This window comes from Aquila chrysaetos, chromosome 16, assembly GCF_900496995.4.
Source record: "Aquila chrysaetos chrysaetos chromosome 16, bAquChr1.4, whole genome shotgun sequence".
Lineage (NCBI taxonomy): Eukaryota > Metazoa > Chordata > Aves > Accipitriformes > Accipitridae > Aquila > Aquila chrysaetos.
Window position 1 is genome coordinate 790286 of NC_044019.1, and position 21117 is coordinate 811402.

Sequence of the window (21117 nt, forward strand, 5' to 3'; positions counted from 1 at the left end):
GGAGCAGCACCCCAGTGTTGCTGCTGCGTGTTTGTGAAGTGTGACTCAGAGTTTGTGTGGTACGGCAAGGAAGGGGGTGCCTTGAAAACTTAGGAAGCGGCTGGGGAAGCACATGTACTCTTCAAGCCTAAAGTGGGGGAGAGGTGTGATGGTGTGCAAGGGCTCCAGGAAATCCTGAGGCAGCAACGGAGAAATGAGAATTACTGCTGGCCTCTCTTGTTATCTGGCAGCACAATGTGAAATGAGTGAGTGGGGGCCCTGGGGGCCCTGCTCCAAGAAGAGGAAGCTCTGTGGCTTCAAGAAGGGCAACGAAGACCGAACGCGGCGGATTCTGCAGGCTCCCTCTGGAGATGTGTCCCTGTGTCCTGCCACCACGGAGGTGCGGCGATGCACTGTGCAGAAGAACCAGTGCCCCGAAGGTGAGCAGACGTGGAATACCTCACCATCCCTCCCCAGCACCCTTTATTTGTCAGGCATGAGTATTCAGCCAATTGTCCAGTACCATAAATGCACTGCACATCTCACTACCCCTCTGCGGTACAGGGAACACAACGTGATGGCAGCTGGAAGGACCCACGGGTGGGTGATGCTCAGCACAGCTTGCCGTGTGTCCCACGGGCTTTCAGGTATTTTAGCTTCTTCCCTGGCCACAGAGCAGCAAGGCAGCTGAGCAGCCGACGAAGGTGCACGCCTGTGCGCTGTGGTGATGGGAGTCATCTTCTCCTCTACCAGAATGCTTAGGTCTGTGTTTTTCCCAGGAATTAGAGTGTCTTCAGGATGAATGGTGGTTTGGTCACCCTCTTATGAGATGGACAAGGCTTGCAGCTGGGTTGAGTGTTTTGAGGGAAACCGGTTCTGAGCAGTGACTAACACCACAGGGATTACACAGGCGGGCAGGGGGAGGCAGACACGGCCGATCTGTTCCTCTGATGCACACAGCAGCGTGCGTTAGCTAAGGGGCTTGGTATGCAGCCGCGGAGAAATGCAAGTGTTAACACTTCTGCTGGAGACCGACAATTACAAAGCTAAACCCAGATTTGATCCTTCTTCCCTGTTTCTATTTAGGCAACAGCTCGCAATGCAAAGCACAGCCTGGCAGATAGGGCGGCTCTCGGGCACCTCTCTGCGTGGGGAGGGGTGCAAGCCCTTCGGGCCACCCCCGGCAGCCGTGGGCCGCGGGCCAGCTCACTCTGCTGGAGAGCCTTATGGTGCCCCTTTGCTTTACTGCAGGGAAAAGGAAGAAAAAGGAAGAGCAAGGAAAGCAAGACAGTGCAAATGGGAACAGAAATCGGAAGGACACCAAAGATGCCAAGTCTGGCACCAAGAAGAGGAAGAGCAAACAGAGAGGGGCTGCGGTCCCCGCGACGTCCGCTAGCCCTGCCCAGTAGCTGCCCCTTTACGTCACCTGATGGCAAGACTTCATTGCTGCTATGTATATGAAAGCTTTATTGAACCAGAGCACTGCTACACAACACGTACACATGTCCAGAAAGACAGACATATACTCCCAGACCGACCCACAGACCCGACAGAAACCACACACACAATAAGGAGGCTGCACACACACACACCCCACCCAGTATCGCAGATGGATGCTGCTGAGAAGAGGAGTGGGAGTGCACATGGAGGGAAGCCCACCTCCCCAGGGCTCCACGGGGTACGCTGCGGGGAGGAGAGGTGGAGTATGAGTCAGCGAAGGACCCAGACGCGAGACTTCATGACCAAAGGCCTCAACTCGAGACCGGGCGCCTGGCCCCAGCGCAGCATGGCTGCAGCCAGAGGGACGAGACCGGGGCCGCATGGCCACTCTCCCTGACGTGGGACCCAGACTCACACAAAGGCAGTGGCCTCTTTCTCTTCCCCCCACCCTTTATTTTGTGTTTTAAGCTGTATGACTTTATCATTGCGAATACATGTTAAACGTTTGTGGTAAGAGGTCAGTGGTATCTGCCCTGAATCTGCTTCAAAGAGTTATTTCAAATTAAAAAACAAAAACCAAAATGACAACCAGCTTCCTGAGTGTGTGGTTCATGCCTTGGCCCCTATGGAGGCTGGTGTCCCACAGGACAGAGACTCACTTGTGGAAGGGAAGCTCACCAAAGCTTTAAGAAAATCCCAGAAAATGTTGCCAGCTGCACTGCAGCCACAAATCAGCCGTCCTGCACTCGCAGGACCCCAGCTGTGCTCCGCAGAGCCCCTGAGGAATTTCCCACTGAAGGATCCAGTTAACATGCAGCAGATTGAGAAAATGAGAGGTTACAACAAACCGCAGGTTGCCGAAACATTGTGACTCCGCTTGTACAGTCACAGCTGTGGGACTCCATCCCGGGCTAGGGACACGCTCGTCCGTCTGCCCAGACACCACCCAGGCGTGTAGCAGGAGGGAAGGCAGGCGGGAGGGGGAAGGCACAGTTCGGGCTCTGCAGAAGAGAAGCAAACTTTTAAGTTTGGTAGAAACTACTGGTCTGCATGCCACCGACTGGAATTCCCTGGATTCAGCCAAGCGCTCCTGCTCCGCAAGAGCCAACACCTGGGCAGATGAACCGGGACGAGGACAGTGCGGGACAGAGACGTAGTGAGACCTGCGCGGGTGCATGTGAACGCTGCCTTCTCTGCGCAGGGAGCTGTACCCTCGGCAGTGTCACGAGGTGGCATACTGCTCAGTTTCCCTTATATTTTAAAATGTGCTTCCTCGATATAAATATGTGCATACATTTAATTCCTCTAGAGTTCAGCAAAAGACCTCTGGTCCTGAGGGAGGGAGCCAGCGGAGGTGCCGTGGCTCCCAGAGATGTGCCCGGGGTGGATCAGTGACATGCTGCTGAAGCTCCTAGCTTCCCTGGTAAGGTGATGGGCAGGGAAAAGCTCACCCCAAAGCTAGACCTGGCAAATACAGTCTCCGCTGTGCTTGCTTTCGTACCACCTTCTCCGTGCTGCGGTTCTGGAGGGCAGAGCGAGCCAGCGGCTGTGCGGGGACGCCTGCGGGAGAGCCCCCTGCTCGCTCCAACGGGTTGCCCGCCCATGCCTGGCAGTCCTGGTCCTCTCCTGCGAAGAGCCGGCAGTTCATGGTGCCCGCCGAGGACTCAGCTCCGGCAGAGGACACCTAAACTCTCCCTTCGCCCCATCCGCTTTGTGGCTGGTTTGGCTCAGTGCAGAACGTGGGAGCTGCACAGTTGTTTCAGCTCCAGAGCTGTACCAAGCTCTCCGTGACTGCTCTGCTGGCAGCAAAACCTTTCAGCCCATCATCCACTTTGCGTTTAAGTAAACAAGAAGCCGTTATATCTTTTAAAGGGGATTCCATTTCAGCACAATGATAAACGACCAGCATACCAAGCAGAGAGAGAAAGGTTCTTCAAAGTCATCCTTTCAGTTGTTTATGGATCGTGTTCAGACGATTCCTGAAAGCCTCCCAGCTGAAAGATCAGATCTCACTTTATTTTCTAGCCTCAGCTAGCCTGTGAGATAAGTATTTTGTTTGTGCCATGGCGTTGCATGTAAGCAGAACCGTTTTTCCCTTCCGCTTTTTAGCAGCAATAATCAGTAACCCTTTCATGAACCTCAGCTTGCTAATTCATAAACGACTCCTTCCTCCCTCCTGCTGCAGTATCTCAATCCAGTTCTCAACAAGGATTAGAGAAAAGAGAGAGTGCATTAGTAAGGTTTTATACACGGAGGCTCTGTTAACTGACTGGATTCCCTACAGTAACTCATGGCAATATTAGCACAACTATTTCAAAACTAAACCGCATATAATAAATCAACACAACCTATTTTATAGAACTCTCTAGAGTTTTTTAGAAAAAAGTGACAAACTTCTTCCTGTTGTAGCCTTTTCCCTTCTTTCTTCCTTTTTCATAGCAAAATGGGAAGAAAAAGGGAGAAAGGCAAAGGAAAGTTTAAAATGCATATTAAGAAAACCCAAGATTTTCCAGTATGGGTGATTTTAAAATTAAACTGTTTTAGAAAAACTAGGAGGAAAATATAAAAAATAAATCCAATTTCTTTTCTTTTTTCAATCAGCTCGAGAATTGTGCTTATTCCCACTCCTAGAGAGCTGGTTCATTTATGAATTTAGAAATACTTTGCCTTTGACCAACGTGATTTGCACGCTGAGCTCAACAGTCCAAGCCGGAGATTTCCTTAGATAGGTTGATGTCATCTCAACTCACACGCACGTCAACGCTCTCTTTCAGCCCACCAAATAAAATCTGTTGCGGTGTTCTCTCCATGGCATCACTGTAAAATATGCTTCTTTAAACAAATAAATAAATAAATGGGTTTGCTGAACAAGCTTTGTTTGCTTTATTCACCAAAACCAGAGTCAAATCCCAACTAATCAAAAACATCTAGAAAGAGAGAGCCTCTCCTAAGCAACTTCTGTCTACCGTCCAGAAGCCAAATGTACCTATACGGATCACGGCATGAAAACGTTGCTGCTCCGACTTCTGCGCTTATTCATGTTCTGTACTTCAACCACCTAGCTGCTGGAGTCGTTGCTAGCTGCATAGACAGACAGACGTCTCCTTTGTCAGAAACTCCGTTGCACAGAAAACGTCTTCATTTTTACTGTTGAACCCACTGGTGTTGATTCACTGGACAGAACTCTACTCAAAATCTGCAGGATAGTTTCTAGGCAGTTTACTTAGCTTTTGGGCAATTCATCCCACTTAATGGGGAACAAAGGGCAAGGAATAATATATTAACAGCTTACAGTCATGAGTTTGGAACTGTTCAATTTCTATCTCATTTGCTGAGATTTAGGAGCTAAAGCAGACATATTTCACCAAACATAGGTTGGTTGTATTATGTTCTTACCCTCTCCGTGTAATATAAATGCGTATTTTTCACTGGCTACAGTCAAGTTAAACGTGTGCACACATAATCCTCAAACAATAATTTACTAGCTTTCTACCCCCCTGGAGATGGAGGCAATGTATATACTTTTTAGTTCATGTTTATGTTAAAATGATTTCTCACTCAGAAGAAATCTTTGCTTTGATTAAAGGAAATAGAGTAGGATAGTGAAACAGGTTATCCCTAGTACTATTATTTGGATTACATTGCCTGACAACACTAAAAGGGGTATTTTTTATATATTTACAGATTTTATTAAGTCAATAGTCTTCACAGAGAGAGATGTTAGGCATACATTTAAAAAAAAAACCTCTATTGAAATTACAGAAATACCAGCTGTATTTAACCAGTCACCATAAATAAATCACACCCATGGCATTTATATACATGATAATATATTATACCCAACCAAATGCCAAACCATAGTTTAGATGGAGCTGCTTGCCAGAATCTCCATGATTTTTTGAAGAGCAGCAGGATCTTAGTGGAAAAAAAAGAGGCAACCAGGTAGATAATATATTGTGACTTGCAGCACAAGCTTAAACACCCAGTTAGAACCTCATCTGCCATTCACCACTGAAATGGCCTGCAGAAGGCCACGTCAAATCCTGCTACACGCAAGGCTAACATGCATGATGCAACACGTGCAGCTTTCCAGAAAAGAAGTCACTTTTCGTGGCTATTAAAATCAAATCACAGAAGTAAAACATTTATATGTAAATGCTTTAGCTTCCAGATTGCTAGTAAACAGTTAATCCCTGTGAGAGAGATCTGCAGCACTGCCGTCCATTCAGAGAGGAAAGCTCTTGAAAGGCTCTGCAAGGCTGTGAGAACCGCGCAGGACTGAGCACAACGTTCGCTCCGGGGGCTCGACCCTGCTGGGCACAGCACAGCCCGCACTCCCAAAGTACTTTTTCGCCTCTCTGCCTTTTTTGCTTGACTTCAATTTTCTCCTCCCTCCAGCTTTCCCCTGTTGCTTTCAGTCGCCATTTTGGGAACTCCAGATCCAAGGCAACGATATCTGGGATCGCTTTTGTTTTTTCCGTTAAGGAGCTGTCAAACCTGGAGCCTTTTGCCAAGGAGCCCTGCCTCCCACTCTTGTAAGCCATCTCCCTGAAAACCTATTCCTGAGGAAGTGAGTTGGGAAAACTACTGTGGTGATAAACCATCTACGGTATCTTCTGGCTGTGCTTGGGATGATTTTGAAGGCTAGCTACGAAACCTGATTCTGTCCTTGTGCTCTGCAGGGAATCGCTGCAACAAGGAGAGTAAGATGGCTGATGCTGCCTTCATCCTGTTAAATAAAACAAAGTAGCTCAATACCACACCGAAAAAGTGCTCCAAGTACAAGTCCAGTCTTGTTCTGAAGTCTTGGAAATTTATTTTTCCTTCATTTAATTGACAAAATCTGTAGATCATACAAGGAAGACAGTTCCTGCCAAAAATCAAACATCACTAGTTTTTAATAATACAATGGGAATAACCCCTTAGAACATATGTAATTATGGCAATGAGTCATTCTGATGGCATCACATAACCACATTCACTGGGATTTTGACAAGGAAGAGGCCACATAAAATTCGAAGTGATTTCATTTCAGCAATGGTCAGGCTAGTCCTGTCAATGAAGCTGAGGCCGTTTGGCAGATCCGACAGGCCTGGCATCTATCACTAACCCCCCTGTCCTGTCTGGTATGTGGTATGGACAACATCCCGCTGTAGCCAATTTAAAAAGAAGAAGAAAAGAAAAAAGTTAAAAATTGAAACGGGAGGATGCATCAATAGCAAATGAAAAGCTTGTGAGTCATACAGCAACAAAAAATTAGTTTAGTAGAGTAAAATATCTGACTCGCATGTTATCAGATACACAAGTAAACAACCACAGCTACAGAGGTACTGCAAGTTAAATACTAATACTTAAAAAATGTTAGCCGCAGTAATGTAATTTTGGTCAGTAAAAAACATGAGAGAGAGGAGAGCGCAGCTGAAAGAATGAATTTATTCCAGTTTGAATGCAATTCCCATATGTTATCGGTACAATCTTTTCTCATGACAGAAAATACAGGCTTGTAGCCCACTGCGATTGGGATGACAGGGCTTACCATAAGCAAGGCTGGGGAGAGTGGTGCGGAGACCTCCGTGTTAAAGCTTTCAACGTGGGAATTCAACAATTAACTCTGAGGCATTACCAACAAAAGTTCTCCATGACATAACCTTATGTCTAAAGCTAGCTATTTCTATTCTTTCACAGAAAGAGACAGCAATTTTCTGGATGCACTCCAAGATATCTTGCTAACAATAAAAAGAGTGTTTTCTTAAGGAAAAGGAAGAAAGAGTGGGGGAGAACAGAGCAAGTATTACTCAACTATTTAGTCTAAAAATCTGAAAATCAAAAGGATCTTCTGACAGATTGATATCAACTCTAATAGAAAACACACTTGTCCAGGAAAAACTTTTCTACATGAGCCTCAAGTCCGATAGCTTAAGCAATTATCTACAATTTGGAATTAATTTTTTATGCCCACATCAATGTGTATTTTTTAAATGCCCAAGGCATAGATAATTTTATTAAGAGAAAAAACAGAAATCGTAGGCTTAGCCAAAACAGACTCAAATTCAAGACCGCCATCTTACAAAACATCTCTCAAGTCTTGACTCATTAGGACTTTGTTGTACAACAGGGACTATGGACTACCTAAAAGCAAAATGCTGAAAATCATTAAAAGAACAAAATCTCAGAAGCTCTGTTATTGTTCTGGATTTAGAAGAGCATTAGCAGAACTAGAAGGAAATTGAACTAGCCGTGAATACTCTGCCACTAATGAGTATTTAGAAACAACGGGCCAGACCTTCGTTTTGGGGAATGATTCCCCAACGCACTCAGCAGTTTGGCCCCAGCCCAATCTCTGGTATAAATTAACACCGTTTCAGTGGAGCTTTGTTAATTCCCCCTAGGTGAGGATCTTTCCAGTTTCTGTTAAAATCTGGCAGTAACATGAATGTAGGCTAGTCTTTAGACATATAATTCGCCTAAATTTGATTTGAGTTACTGCACCGTCCGTGCAATTCTTTACATGCATATAAAAAAGCCAGCGTTGTCATTTCTAATTTTAAAAAGCCGTCGCCAGCAACCCAGAAACAACAACCCTGTGTGCCTATAAACATCCCACCAGCACTGCCCCGCCGCACGCAAGCGTGCCCCGCGCCGCCAGTGCTCCCACCAGCACCCCGTACCACCGGGCCGCTTTGCTGACCGCACGCATTCATCTCCAAATGGAAACAGGCATTCACGCCAAGCTCCCAAACGATTCTTATTATGTCCCTGCAAACAAACAACGTCTCACAAACAATGAGGGCTCCTGTGCCAGCCACCCTCGTCCTTACAGCCTCCCCTGCCCTTGACACGGCCCGCGCCCTCCCCGCCCCGCCCCGGGCCCAGGGCGGGAGCCCCGGCCGGACAGCAGCGGCCGGCCAGGGCCGCCCTCCTGCCCTCCGCTCCGGACGGGGCCCTGCGGCCCACCGCCCTCCGCCCGCCCCGCAGGCCGCGCTGGGGCGGGCCGGGAGCGCCCCGCGGCACAGGCCGCCCCGCCGGGCCCCACGGGCCGCAGCCCCTCTCGCCGCGCCGGGCGGCCCCGCGGGCACGGCGGGGCCGGGGGGGGGGGGCACGACGGGACACCGGGGGACACACACCGGGACACACGGACACGCCGGGACACACGGACACGCCGGGACACACGGACACCGGCGGGGGCCGGGCCAGCCCCACGCGTTGCCACGGCGACCGGCGGCAGACGTGGTTGCCAGGGCAACCTGATGCGCCTGCGCAGCCGGAAGACTGACTCAGCGGAAGCGCGTCATGCCGCTGACCCTCACGCCGGAAGAGCTTGTGCCGCCGCTTCCTGCCCGGTGCGGTGCGTGTGGCGGAGCGGTCTTTCCGTTCGTCCCGGTCCGGCCGTGAGCGCCGTCCCGTCCCGCTCGGCACGATGGTGAAGCCACGCTACAAGGGCCGCAGCACCATCAACCCCTCCCGCGCCAGCACCAATCCCGGTACGTGCGGAGGCCATAGCGGGCTGGGTCGGGCCGTAGCGGGCCGGGCCGGGCCTGACGCTGTCTTGTCTCCGCAGATCGCGTGGGGGGCGCGGGAGGAAACAACATGCGGGACCGAGCCACCATCCGGCGCCTCAACATGTACCGGCAGAAGGAGCGGAGGTGAGCGCGGCTCGGCCCGCGGGAGGCGGCGGGGTCCCGGCCTGGCCGCGCCGCCGCCGTTACCGGTGCCGCGGGGCGCAGGCGGCTCCGTGCGCTCGCCCGGGCGGAGGCACTGGCCGGTTTCCCGCGGGGCCGGGCTCCCGCCGGGCGCGGCGGCGAGCGGGCGCCGGTAACTGCGCTGTCGGTAACGCTGCCGGGCTGCGGCCTGCGGGACAGACCGGAGCCTTGCGGCGCAGGGAGCGTGTTTGTCGGTGCCGAGCAGCGGCGTGGCCTCCGCTGCCCACGCACGTTCAGCCGCACTGAGGGCAGCTGCCTGCGCTCTGATGCCAAAATGCCCGTTCACTGGCACGGAGCCGCTCCTCCATGTTTCCTGTGATACCGTGAGCTGGGAAACCTTGTCCTGAGCTTCAAACAGACCAGCGATGTGTATCGGGGAATGCAGCTGGAAAATACGGGGTGCAGAACAGCTGATGTGATCTCCCTGGAATGTCGTGAACCCCCAAAATGCCCAGAATTCCTTCATTTCCCACAACAGCGTAACTCTAAAGCTCACCTCAAAATGTCTGAAGAGCCTGACTTCCACACGGCTCCTTCGCGGAGAGACACCCCCTCACTCCGCTTGAGAATCGCTGGCTGTGGAGCAGCTCCCACCTCGTAAACATGTGTCTCTGCCGTCTTGTAGATGCCGCAGGGGGTTCTGAGAGTCCTGGTTCAGATTAGCGGTTGTGTGTTGTTTTGCCAGATTTCATTTTGTTTTGAGAGCAGACTGGGGAATATGTATTTTCAAAAATTATTAAATTTAAGGCAGGTCTCAACTTGGAAATCATCTTATGGTGAGTGCTCTGCACCAACTGATGGGTAGAGCTGATTGAAAAGTTCCGCATGAGCCCATGAGAGAAGAAAGCAGGGTTTACTAGGAAATTGTACATCGGTGCTTTTTGCACCCCAATAAGCCATTGCCGGTCTGACATAAGCAGCCTTCATCAAGAGTCTGGTCAAGCTCCAGTGAGACTTTGGAGTGTGCACTCGCCAACATCACTTCTGCTGCAGTGTTTAAGTTAATTAGCCTTTACAGGCAGTACTGTCTCTGATAATAATCTCAGGGGCACTGGTTCTAGATGAAGGGTCTTTCTGGATTTTGTGGATGTACTTCTGGTCTAGTGAACAAAAGTGCTAGAGGGGTGTGTGCTGCCCTGCATAGTTACATGTGTTCTCATTCTTCGCTTAGAAACAAACATGGTAAAGTGATTAAGCCTCTACAGTATCAATCAACAGTGGCACCAGGCACAGTTGCAAGAGTGGAACCAAATATTAAATGGTTTGGTGAGTTGTTTTTTGGTTTTTGGGTTTTTTTTCAACTTGCAGACTCGGCAAGCTTAAAAACTGTTGAACTTTGTGTGTTTGGAGGGTGTTTATTTCAGAATTGTGGTCTCAGTGCTGTGTGGGACAGATACTGAAAATAGAGGTGAAGGATTTCCACCGTAGGCTTGGGTATGGGCTCATGCTTCGCATGTACCTGTACTTTGGGTGTTTGCTTTCCGCGCACTCCTCTAAAGTGTGGTTATTCTGTCCCCTTTGGTCATTTTCTGGGGTTTGCCTGTGTGTACATATGTTGTAGCCTATGTACGTTAAGTGTCTGAGGGATACTTTTAAAAATTTTCTTTAAATGGTGGGAAAGAAAGGGCTTGGCTTATTTATGCTAATTTGGGGTTTGTCGCAAGTAAAATCCTCTATTTTTTGTCACTGGTAATATTCCATCTGGAATAAAAAATAATATTTTATTAGTGTACCTGGGGTCTTTGAAGCAGTTAAGATGAGGAGTGGTCAGGTGCAATATGTATTTTTACATGCAGGAAATACTCGTGTGATCAAGCAATCATCCCTACAGAAATTTCAAGAAGAGATGGAAACTGTCATGAAAGATCCTTACAGAGTGGTCATGAAGCAAAGAAAGTTGCCAATGTCCCTTTTCTATGATCGGATTAAACCACATGTGGGTATCGTTCATCTGTACAGGGTGAAGGCTGGGTTGTGTGGGCAAAGGTGTCATGAATATTATTTATCTGCGGGTGATCGTGCTGTCTCTGTTTAGTCTGGTGAAATGTTGTGTTCTAGAAGCATTGGGAGGAGCAGTTAGAGCAGGTGACTCGGGGAAGGATATTTTTGACAGCTTGTCACTACGGGCGTCAAATGTGAAGGCAAAGAAACAGTGTATTACTTCCCCATAGTTTATGAGAAGATCTATTAATTATTAGAAATTTTCATTTTTCGGTAGGAAACTTACCCTAAAACATCCTAGGTTAGCGTACCAGCTTAGGATGACTGTAGCAGCTTGCCACCTTATGTTCTAACGCTTCTAATAGCTCCCATGACAGAGGAACCTTTTTTGAGGATGCTTCACACTGCGGACATTCTTGTATGATGAATTTGAACTCAAATATGTGCTTTTTATCTTGAATCAGAAATTCTTGTGCATGCAGCCTTCATTTCTAGTACATCAAGTTTTAGATATTACCAGGTTTCTTTCATAATGTCTGAACTATTATTTTGGACTCTTGCTAGCTATTTCTTCATATGGAAACTTTCCAGGTTTGTCATAAAAATGTTACCTAAATTAAGGAAAAAGTCATAAGAAACTAAGATGTGCATTACAAAAACAAATTACTTCTTTCAGCAATGAACTGTATGCCATTCGGAGGAAAGTTGGCATTCATTACAGGCTTTAAAAACTACAATTTTGATTGTAATTATCCCTGACAAAAATCTGTGAGTTTGGCGAGATTTGTGCACTTGTTAGAAAAAATAAGAAATGATCAAAGATAGCAGCTGAATTTTCATCATGGTAGCTTTAATTACATTTGACATCACTTATGGTGAAAGTATTGAAGCGTAGTTCTTTGGCAAGTGCGATGTGTTTTGTTGCTTATTAAATATCCACTCTTACGTTTCTGAAAGATTAAGCTGGAAAACTCAAACATTGTTAGGAAAGTGCCTGTAACTCTTGTCACAGGTTGCAGAGTTGCGTTGAACGAAGGTCTTGTTCACTGCATGTCACGAGAGATGTAAAAAACAGTGCTTGTGGTTTTTTTTTTTTACGAACCTGTTTTTCCTTAGACCTCCAGAGTTCACATTCTTGACACAGAAACATTTGAAACAACATTTGGCCCCAAATCACAGAGGAAAAGACCAAATCTTTCTGCAAGTGATGTGCAGTCTCTGGTGGAGAATGCTGAAGCCTCATCGGGATCTTATGATCAGGGCAAGGACCGAGACCTGGTGATAGAAGACACTGGTGTAAGGTAAATAGAAAGAAGAAATTATTCATTGTTTACAGTTCTGAAGAGTCAGCTTTGTTTTTAAAGAAGTATGTAGTACATCCATCGATGCTGTTGCTGTATGAGGAGTAAGGAAGGAAAGTGATATCAGCTGAATTTGGGATTTTTTAATCCTGTTTTGTCCCTATGTATTTAACCAAACTGTTGCTTCCATGAGACTCTTCTGTCTTTATTCATAATTCGTTTTCTGTTGCGTGTCAGAATATCTCCAAACTCACATTTTGGGTTAGATAAGGAACTGACTGGTAGGCAGATAGGAATCTTTGAAAGAGTGCATGTTTATAGGATCTTTCTGCAGATGGGTAGATTGAAGGCGGAGCACAGGGAGCGGGGCTAAATCCCAGCTATCTGTTACTTGGGCCTCATCTCCTCTTTTGTCTGTAAATGGCTTGAGAGAAGACAATGCTGTAACCCTGTTACTGATGTCTCTGGTAATTCACTTTCAGGGATGAAGCACAAGAGGAAATATATAAGAAAGGACAGTCCAAAAGAATCTGGGGTGAGCTCTACAAGGTAAACAACGTTTATAATTTGCAGCAGAGTCATGTCTATCTTTCAGCCTTTATGAAGTCAGGTGCTTCAGCACACCACTGGAAATCCTATATAGCAATAATCAGAACAGCTCTGAAAAAACATTCGTTGCTCTGTTAGGGAAGCTTTGATACAGCTGAACTTGCTGCAAAGTTTCTTAGAAACGTTAAGACAGTGACTTTCTTCATGCAGTGATGTCCGGAGTTTGTCACTCCCTTGCCTGCTTTCCTGTCAGCCTAGTTGGAACGGACTGACTTGAAACCATAGACCCTTTTTCTGGTACTGATATGGTACATAAACACAGAGAAAGCCAGCTGTAGAAGAGAGCAGAGATTCATTTTCAACTCTCTGCCTGACTGAGCTTGATTCTTGAGTTCTCGTCTCACTGGAGCAAACATCCTTAAAATAGATGATCTAGAGATCGACTGGCAGAGCGAAGGTGTTAGCTTCTCTTAGGTTCCTGGATCTTCCACCACAAATAAACCAGTCACATGCCCTTTAGTTTTGTTAGACGAAAAACATGTGGCATATTGATAGGGTCGTCTTTGGAGGGCTCTGACCCTCAGTTCCCCATGAGCCACCTTGACTGCTAGAGAAATGGAGACTGAGAGTGCATTAGGGTTGTAAGAGCAGTTTGTGTGCTCTCAGTGACTGTTAGGTGTGAAATTGCTTGACTTTTTGCTCTGAATTTCTGAATGTAGCTTAAAACCTTTTCGTTTAGATCTAAAAGCACTGGGAATGATAGAGCAAAACAGATTTCAGTAAGATGCTGCCAAAAATGCAGGAAATAGCTGTGAAACAAATTCACTTGGCTTGAAGCAAGTCGTAAAATGACAGCTCCCTGCTGTAGATGCTTAGCGGACTAACAGCAGGTTCCTACTTGGTTGTGTGTTTCATATTGATCCAGAAAACATGTTTTATATCCTGATCCTTTATGAAGTGGCAGAATTGAATTGCTGCAGAATGGATGGCAAACATTGTTTTTGTCTACTGAAGCAATTAATTTTCCCATTTGGGTGCAGTGTTTTCTTTCCCAAGTGCTACCAGCGTCTTCCTGGTGCCTAAGAACAGGTAAAAGCTATTAGCCTGAATTTGGAGGGGAGCAAGCAGAAGAGAGAGTGGAAGATTGATGGATATTAGTCTGAGCTTCAGTAGTCTATGGGGAAGTAACAGTTGTTCATGAAGGATACAAGGTTTTTAAATTAATGTAGTTTAGAAACTTTGGGGAGGTATAGATGTCTTACTTTCTGTAAAATCCTTTCCTTCTATGTGATTTTTTTTTTTTTCAGGTGATAGACTCATCAGATGTTGTTGTTCAAGTTCTTGATGCCAGGGATCCCATGGGTACTCGCTCCCCTCATGTGGAATCTTATCTTAAAAAGGAGAAACATTGGAAACATCTCATTTTTGTCCTGAACAAATGTGATCTTGTTCCTACCTGGGCTACTGTAAGCACAGTCCTGCCTGTTACTCCTTGGACCTTCTTTGTTCCTTTTGTAGCCTCTGCTTTAATTCTGTTGCCAGTCCTCATGCTGGTCTCAAAGGGCATAATGTAACTGGGTCAATGGGAACTCTCTGCTTGCCTGCTATAAAAGTAACAATTACAATGTAAATCTGTCCAAGTTTGGCTGAGTTGAGCAACACTCACCAGCCACAAATTCTCTACTTCCTCTGTCTGGATTTAACAGTTCAGCTGATGTCTCCAGAGTATGCTAAATGTTAGTCCGCGTAAGATCCATATCCACCACAGCTGGTTTGCTTTATATTGTTAAACTAATTAGTTTTAGCTAGCAGTGAAGGCGTTTTTGGGAAATTGTTTGTCTTTTATAAAAACAATACTCAGACCTTTTAGCTATTGGGTTGGTGAAATGCTTCAAAGGTTCTTATATAGCGGTTTTCATAGACAGTTACATTTGTGACCCAAGTGAAGATGCTGTGTACTTCTGCTTATAAGCAGATTGTTTCACCACCTCCACAGCACAGGATCCCTAACCAAGTCATGTTTTCCTCTTTAGAAGCGCTGGGTTGCTGTCCTTTCCCAGGAGTATCCAACACTTGCTTTTCATGCCAGCCTCACAAACCCTTTTGGCAAAGGTGCTTTTATACAGCTTTTAAGGCAGTTTGGAAAGGTACAGAATAATTTTGGGGATTTGTATTGTTGTTTGGGGAGGGGGAGGTGTTTAGTGTGGAGTCCTCTGTTTTATTAGCGTTTGGGGTTCAGTACACTTTCTGATGGCCATTCTGTCACCAAACGACTCCATCAATAAAGCTCCCTTCTTTGGAGAGAAAATGGAAAATATTCCTTCAAATATGTTCAAAATGTTTGTCAAACTGAGGAGATCCACAAAGAGTGGGTTGGACCATCAGTCTGTGGCCTAGGTTTGTTGTAGACAGAGTATCCAGTTGACACTCCTAGGTCTCATCTGAATGTGTAGGAGGGAGGAACGTATTTCACACCTGTTTGTCCTGCATGTATGCATATTCTATTAAGGTATTCTCCTTTTAAGTGTCTTCATTTTTCCTAGAAAGGCACCTTCTGTTGCCTTTAGATTAGTTACTGTCTCTTCAGGCCACATCTATATTCTATCCCCAGCTACTGTTTGTATTTGCTTGGTTTCTCATCATAAACGGTTTCTAAATAAGGCGTTCACAAGTAATTTTAGAGCAACAAGGAATGCAAGGGGTTCACATCTTCCTTTTGAAGTAGCAGATATTTTCCTCAGTGCTTGGAGTTCTTGGATGGCAAGTTGGTTGTACCCTTATACATTTCTCTTGATAGAAAAGAGCTGATCTCATTTTTTGACCTGGTACTTCGGAGTCCCCTTTGCTTTCCAATATAGTGAGAACAGTAGCTGCTCAAATGTTCAGAACTGTAGTAATCCTGTCTTTCTCTATGAGATGTTAAAAAGATGTGCTATTTCTTAACAGTTACACTCTGACAAGAAACAGATCAGCGTGGGTTTCATTGGTTATCCAAATGTTGGCAAAAGCTCAGTGATCAATACATTACGATCTAAGAAGGTCTGCAGTGTGGCCCCTATTGCAGGTGAAACAAAGGTAGGAAGAGATCCCTACATTAAAGATAAAAATTAATTATGTAAGTGCATTGTCAAAGGCAGAATTCATGGAAAAATTAGCTCAGTGATGTTTTCAAGTCTTAACACTTGGAACTGTACAGGCTATGTGACCCTGAGTTTGAGGAGTGGCTGATCGACAGGCATTGCTCTGAAGCACTGCTACTGGAAGCATTCCTGAGTTCCCACTCTACCTGTACAGTAGCACTGTGATCTGAATGCTCAGCTGCCCTGACTCAGGGTCTGCATTTTCCCCAGTCACATTATTTGGTATGTTTGTGCTGTCAGGCTCTGTTAGTGCTGGTTTTCTAACTCTGTTCTTCAAGAATGTGACCGTAAACAAGAAGACAAAGTTACAGGAATCTTCTTTGCTAGCCTGTTCATTTTACTCCTAAATATCACTACAGTCAAGAATCATGGAAGAGGAAGACCACAGAATATCAGAGTTTGTTGTGATTGTAGTTTCCTCACCTTGGTCCTGTGAGTTAGTAGTTTGGTGCAAAACCTTAGGGATAGCATTGGCTGGTTCAGAAAGAGAAAGGTGCAGTATGTCTTGGCTAGCTAACAAAAATGCCAGGTTATATTCCGTTGTCTGTTAATGCCAAGTTCCTAAGATGAATCCTGTGTGTTAGAACTGTGCATTTAAAAATCAGAACAGAGAGCTGCGTGGAAGGAGGTAACATGGGGAACTACTGATCTCTTTCAGGTATGGCAATACATCACCTTGATGCGGCGGATTTTTCTCATCGACTGCCCAGGTGTAGTTTATCCCTCTGGAGACACAGAAACAGACATTGTGCTGAAGGGAGTGGTATGTATCTGCACTAAATGCTGGAAGATCTTTGCTGTTGTCAATATGATGGGTTCAAAGAAATGAATGCACACTTCCCAAAGGGTTGATATTCTACCATTCATTTTCAGGTTCAAGTTGAAAAGATTAAGAGCCCTGAAGATCATATTAGTGCAGTGCTGGAAAGAGCCAAACCAGAGTACATCAGAAAGACGTACAAGATTGATTCCTGGAAGGATACAGAAGACTTCCTTGAGAAACTTGCTTGTAGGACTGGAAAACTGCTAAAGGTGTGATGACTTTCTGCATTTGCAGGCTGGAAGGGCATGTGGCCTGTTACTGAACATGGGAAATACAAATGTTTCTGTTGCTTATAGGTAATGGAAAGGTGGTATGCCCTGCAAATGTGGACATAAACTGTTACTGGGTTCTTTCAGGGTGGTGAGCCTGACCTGCAAACTGTGAGCAAGATGGTTCTCAATGACTGGCAGAGGGGCAGAATCCCATTCTTTGTGAAGCCACCGAATGCAGAAACAGGTCCCCAGGTGAGAACGTGATGCTCGTGCCTCTTCTTTATGTTATTCAGTTCTCCTAATGGTATTCACTGTTCTTTTTCCCAGAGTGCCATGTAACTTGGGCAGTGCATGTCTTGGACTCTGCCCAAATCTGGTGATTCAGGTGGCACTTGCTTCAGTTTGGTGAGGATCAGGTAGCAGTGCTCTTCACAGAGATGTCTGAGCCATTTTACAATCATCTGACTACCAGAAGTGTCAGTAATCCTCCCATTGTTAGCCTGTTATCTTAGACTTTTTCCAAAGAGATAAAATGGAAATTGCTCTCAGAGATGGTGGGACAGACTTTGTGGATAACACATCCATTATGCCCTTTCTTGTAGCCTCCTGCATTGGAAGTAGCTATGACATCAAGCCAAGATAATAATGAAGAGAAAATCTCTGAGTCGGTAACATCAAGTGTGGAGCCAGCAGAAGAGAAGAATAATACAGACACTGAAATTAAGCAACTCATGTCACATGTTCGGCAGAACTTTGGGAGGATTAATGTGGCACCTCAGTTCTCGGAAGAAGACCTGGTTCCTGTAGATGTGCCAGGCTTTGATGAAACAGACAGTGATTCTTCTGGAGAGGAGGAGCAGGAAGAGGAGAAAGAGGAAAATGAGCAACATCAAGATTCAGTGGAGGAGGAATCGCAGTTGGCTGTACCAGGTGCCAGGGAGAGCTCTAAGGCGGTTCTTAAGGCTTTGGAGGAGAAGATTGCAAAATACAAAAAATTTCTGGATAAAGCCAAAGCCAAGAGATTCTCAGCAATAAGGTATCTGAATCTGTTCACTGACTCAAGTGTTTCTCAGGGGGGAAAAGAGTTAATGCGGTTCTGCTGTGGTTTCCCTCCATTCATGATTCGCTTGACTGGTTCCTCTGTGTTGCCACCCACAAGTTGCCACAACTTATCTAGCTTAGCCATAAATATTTGAACTTTGGCCAAGCAGCAGTTTGTTTTTGAAAGATTATTCCAAGAAGTCCTGTTTACCAGCCTAACTAAAAATGTTCTCGCTTTTGGAGAGCTGCCTCTTAAGCTGTGGATTAGAAATCTGTTGGTATTCTGGGTAGCAATATTGCATCCTTGGATGTCTCCTTGATGCTGGGTTCTTTCTTGAGCAGTACCAAGGCTAATGCTCTACCTGGATATGCCGGCTGGTCTCCATGCATGTACCTGAGTATCCCAGCTCATCCAGCAGGCCCAGTTTTAGCAAAGCTTATCCACCAGCCTTGTGAGGACTAAGATTTCAAGGTTAAGTGTTATATTTTGTCCCTTTGTGCAGCGCACAAGCCCAGTAACTCCAGAGACAAGATTACTGTAATATGTTTTTGAGGTACAGAGGCTGTGGCTTTGCTGCTGACAGGCTACTGGGATCTGTTGGAGACTGATCACTTCTCGGAGATGGTTACATTTTGTGTTATGACATTCTTTTATTGCTCATTTTATCTTTTGTAGAATCCCTAAGCAGCTGAGTGAAAAAGTGTTTGCAAAATCCGTGCAGAAGTCTGAAGAACCCAAAGAAACTGAAGACAGAGGTAAAACAAGATTAGCAGATGTTCTTAATCTACATTTGGAGATCCTGTAAGGAAGAGAAGAGAGGGAGCTAGGGGGGGAAGCGTTCATTAGCTCCTGATTGCAAGTTTTTTTTCCCCTAAAGCTATTTAAATGTTTCCATAGCTAACCTAAGAGCTGACCGATGATGTGCTGTAGCCTTTCTACAGAACACCTGTCTGTATAGTAAGGTATGTCCCTCTACTAGTGAATGAGGGTAAAGTGAAGACAAATGTTGTATTTCCAAAAGAATGGTGCTACGGGCAGATTGCAGTCTGAGCAACTTCCGTTCCACACGGTGTAATATTACACAGAAGGGAGTGGAAGGGGTTTATGACATTATAAAAGCACAGAGCTACTTCAGGCTGTAGGTTTTATTGGAGTGATTTCAAGAGTGTGGCTTCAGTTTCCATAGTAAGTTTGATTAAAGGCTAAATGGTGGGACAACCCTCTTCCGACAAGACTATGAAATTCTTCTGGACTTGCATGAGACTTTAAGCAGTCTGCTTCTCAAGAGCAGTTTTCATAGTAATAGCGAGTGATTCTCTGGTAAGGACCATGCATGTTGTTTTGGTAGAAGCTATTAAAATATGACCAAAGGAATGCTTTGCTGAAGTAAATGGGATGGTGACCCCAGTCTTAAGTGCTGCAAAAGAGATGCGTGGTTTGGAAGATGCCCAAGTATGTGATCTCTGCTGTTTGCAGGCAGCACAGAGAAGAAAAGAAAAAGGAAAGGAGAAGAGGAAGATGATGATGACCTTTTGGGTAAACAGCCTTGCAAGAAACTTACATCCAAAGAGGTAAGTGTGATTTCTTGTAGTACAACAAATGAGCTGGCTTTTTTTTATACATAGATTTCCCATTACCACTTAGGAGCTTTGAGACTGGGTGCTAGTAGGAGGGAGAGACCGTGGGGACTGTAGCTGAGGTAGGGCGAATGTGAAGACAGGGTGACTTGCTGCTGACCTGAGATGTGACAGCAGCATGTTCCAGCTGAGCATGGACCCATAAAAGGGTCCAGCAGGAACCACAACAGAAGGAGTGTTGAAGGGGAGAATCCTTTGTGGGTAACCGTTCTGCTTTCAGCATTAGCTTGCCCACTGATGCTGTTAAGAGAGCAGGGTTCTAAATGCTGGGAGATGGGAGAATTTGGAACTAGATGGGCAGGACTATTCTGTCTTGAAAGAGAGCTGCTGCTGCTATTTTCTATTCATGTTAGTCAAGTCTAAACAATTCTTCTAGAGTAACTTAAATACAAAGTGAAATAGTCTGTCTGTAGGACTTTGAAAGTGATTTGTAAGCAAACTTGTACAGCAAGGGCTTTTTGGAAAGGGGAGCAGAAGACTGGGGAGAGGGGAGGAGAAGACTGAATTCCATTTATGAACGTTCTGTCACATCTCCTGTTAAAGACCTCTTACCTGACTATGCCCATCAGGTTGCTTCTTGTATCTTGTTTACTACTTCTGTAAAGATTAAAGTGTATTTTCCTTTGTAACATTTTAAGAGCATGGGTGGGTGGGTTCCGTATCAATGTCCATATATTCATGTCAGTAATGTTTTGTTTGAAATTATTTATTTTACTTAAGGCATGTGGAATGCAAAGTGAACAACATTTGAAAGAATGCAAACAAATTCAGGCTATGGATACTGTGGATTTGCTAATGTGTTTTGTGTGTATTTGCAGAGAAGACGAGCTGAGAGGCAGCAGCGCTCCAAGAAAGTTGGAGTCCGGTATTATGAAACTCACAACGTGAAAAATAAGAATAAGAACAAGAAAAAAACTGGCTTGGAGGAACAAAGATCAAAGCACAAAAAATACAAACATAAGCAATAACTGCTTATTCTATTAAATTTTACATAAAACAGCTCTAGTATGCAGTGGCTTTTTTTAATATAAAACTTGTAGTTCCCATTCAAAGCCTAGTTTGACTTGTCTGTCTTGTTCCCAGGAGTAGCATCTCACTCTTTGTTTCTGCATCATCTGAAAGTTCTTTATGCAGTTGGAGACCGTGGTATTTCCACATCACCATCTAAGGCCAGTAAACACTGCATTGGTAAAACATATCCTGAAGTGTTATTCAGTGGTGGTGGTTTGTTTGTTTTGTTGTGTTTTTGGGGTTTTTTTTGTTGGTTTTTTTTTTTTCTGGAAACTAGCTTTATGGAGTTTTTCATATGACTACAGTGAATTATCTTTCCCACGTCTGCTTGCTATGTATAAC

General features: G+C 45.4%; 2 protein-coding genes across 5 annotated transcripts in view; both read left to right on the forward strand.

Annotated features, from left to right (window-relative positions):
* Positions 1 to 2004, forward strand: part of RSPO1 (R-spondin 1) — a 28722-nt gene extending 26718 nt beyond the window's left edge. For all 3 annotated transcript variants that reach the window (XM_030038592.2, XM_030038591.2, XM_030038593.2), the window contains 2 exons: positions 231 to 419; positions 1231 to 2004. In XM_030038592.2, the coding sequence (XP_029894452.1) occupies positions 231 to 419; positions 1231 to 1388 (347 nt within the window). In that variant the 3' untranslated portion in view covers positions 1389 to 2004. The remainder of the gene's footprint in view (positions 1 to 230; positions 420 to 1230) is intronic.
* Positions 2005 to 8714: 6710 nt separating this feature from the next.
* On the forward strand, positions 8715 to 20763 carry GNL2 (G protein nucleolar 2). 2 transcript variants are annotated; one of them, XM_030038587.2, is made up of 16 exons: positions 8716 to 8900; positions 8978 to 9062; positions 10291 to 10385; positions 10916 to 11055; positions 12177 to 12361; positions 12844 to 12910; positions 14218 to 14376; positions 14944 to 15057; positions 15857 to 15985; positions 16709 to 16813; positions 16924 to 17082; positions 17230 to 17337; positions 17688 to 18121; positions 18803 to 18882; positions 19604 to 19698; positions 20583 to 20763. In XM_030038587.2, the coding sequence occupies exons 1-16, from the start codon at positions 8837 to 8839 to the stop codon at positions 20730 to 20732; spliced, it is 2169 nt and encodes a 722-aa protein (XP_029894447.1). In that variant the 5' UTR covers positions 8716 to 8836; the 3' UTR covers positions 20733 to 20763. The 2 variants fall into 2 exon arrangements, with proteins under 2 accessions (XP_040985077.1, XP_029894447.1); XM_041129143.1 differs by lacking the exon at positions 14944 to 15057 and having other exon boundaries at positions 8715 to 8900.
* Positions 20764 to 21117: the final 354 nt, after the last annotated feature.

Bases quoted from the DNA above. Each gene is read 5' to 3' on its own strand.
- GNL2 (XM_030038587.2), top strand. From the start codon at position 8,837: ATGGTGAAGCCACGCTACAAGGGCCGCAGCACCATCAACCCCTCCCGC. The intron at 17,338-17,687 runs GTGAGAACGTGA...CCTTTCTTGTAG, and splicing joins ATGCAGAAACAGGTCCCCAG to CCTCCTGCATTGGAAGTAGC. The intron at 19,699-20,582 runs GTAAGTGTGATT...GTGTATTTGCAG, and splicing joins AGAAACTTACATCCAAAGAG to AGAAGACGAGCTGAGAGGCA.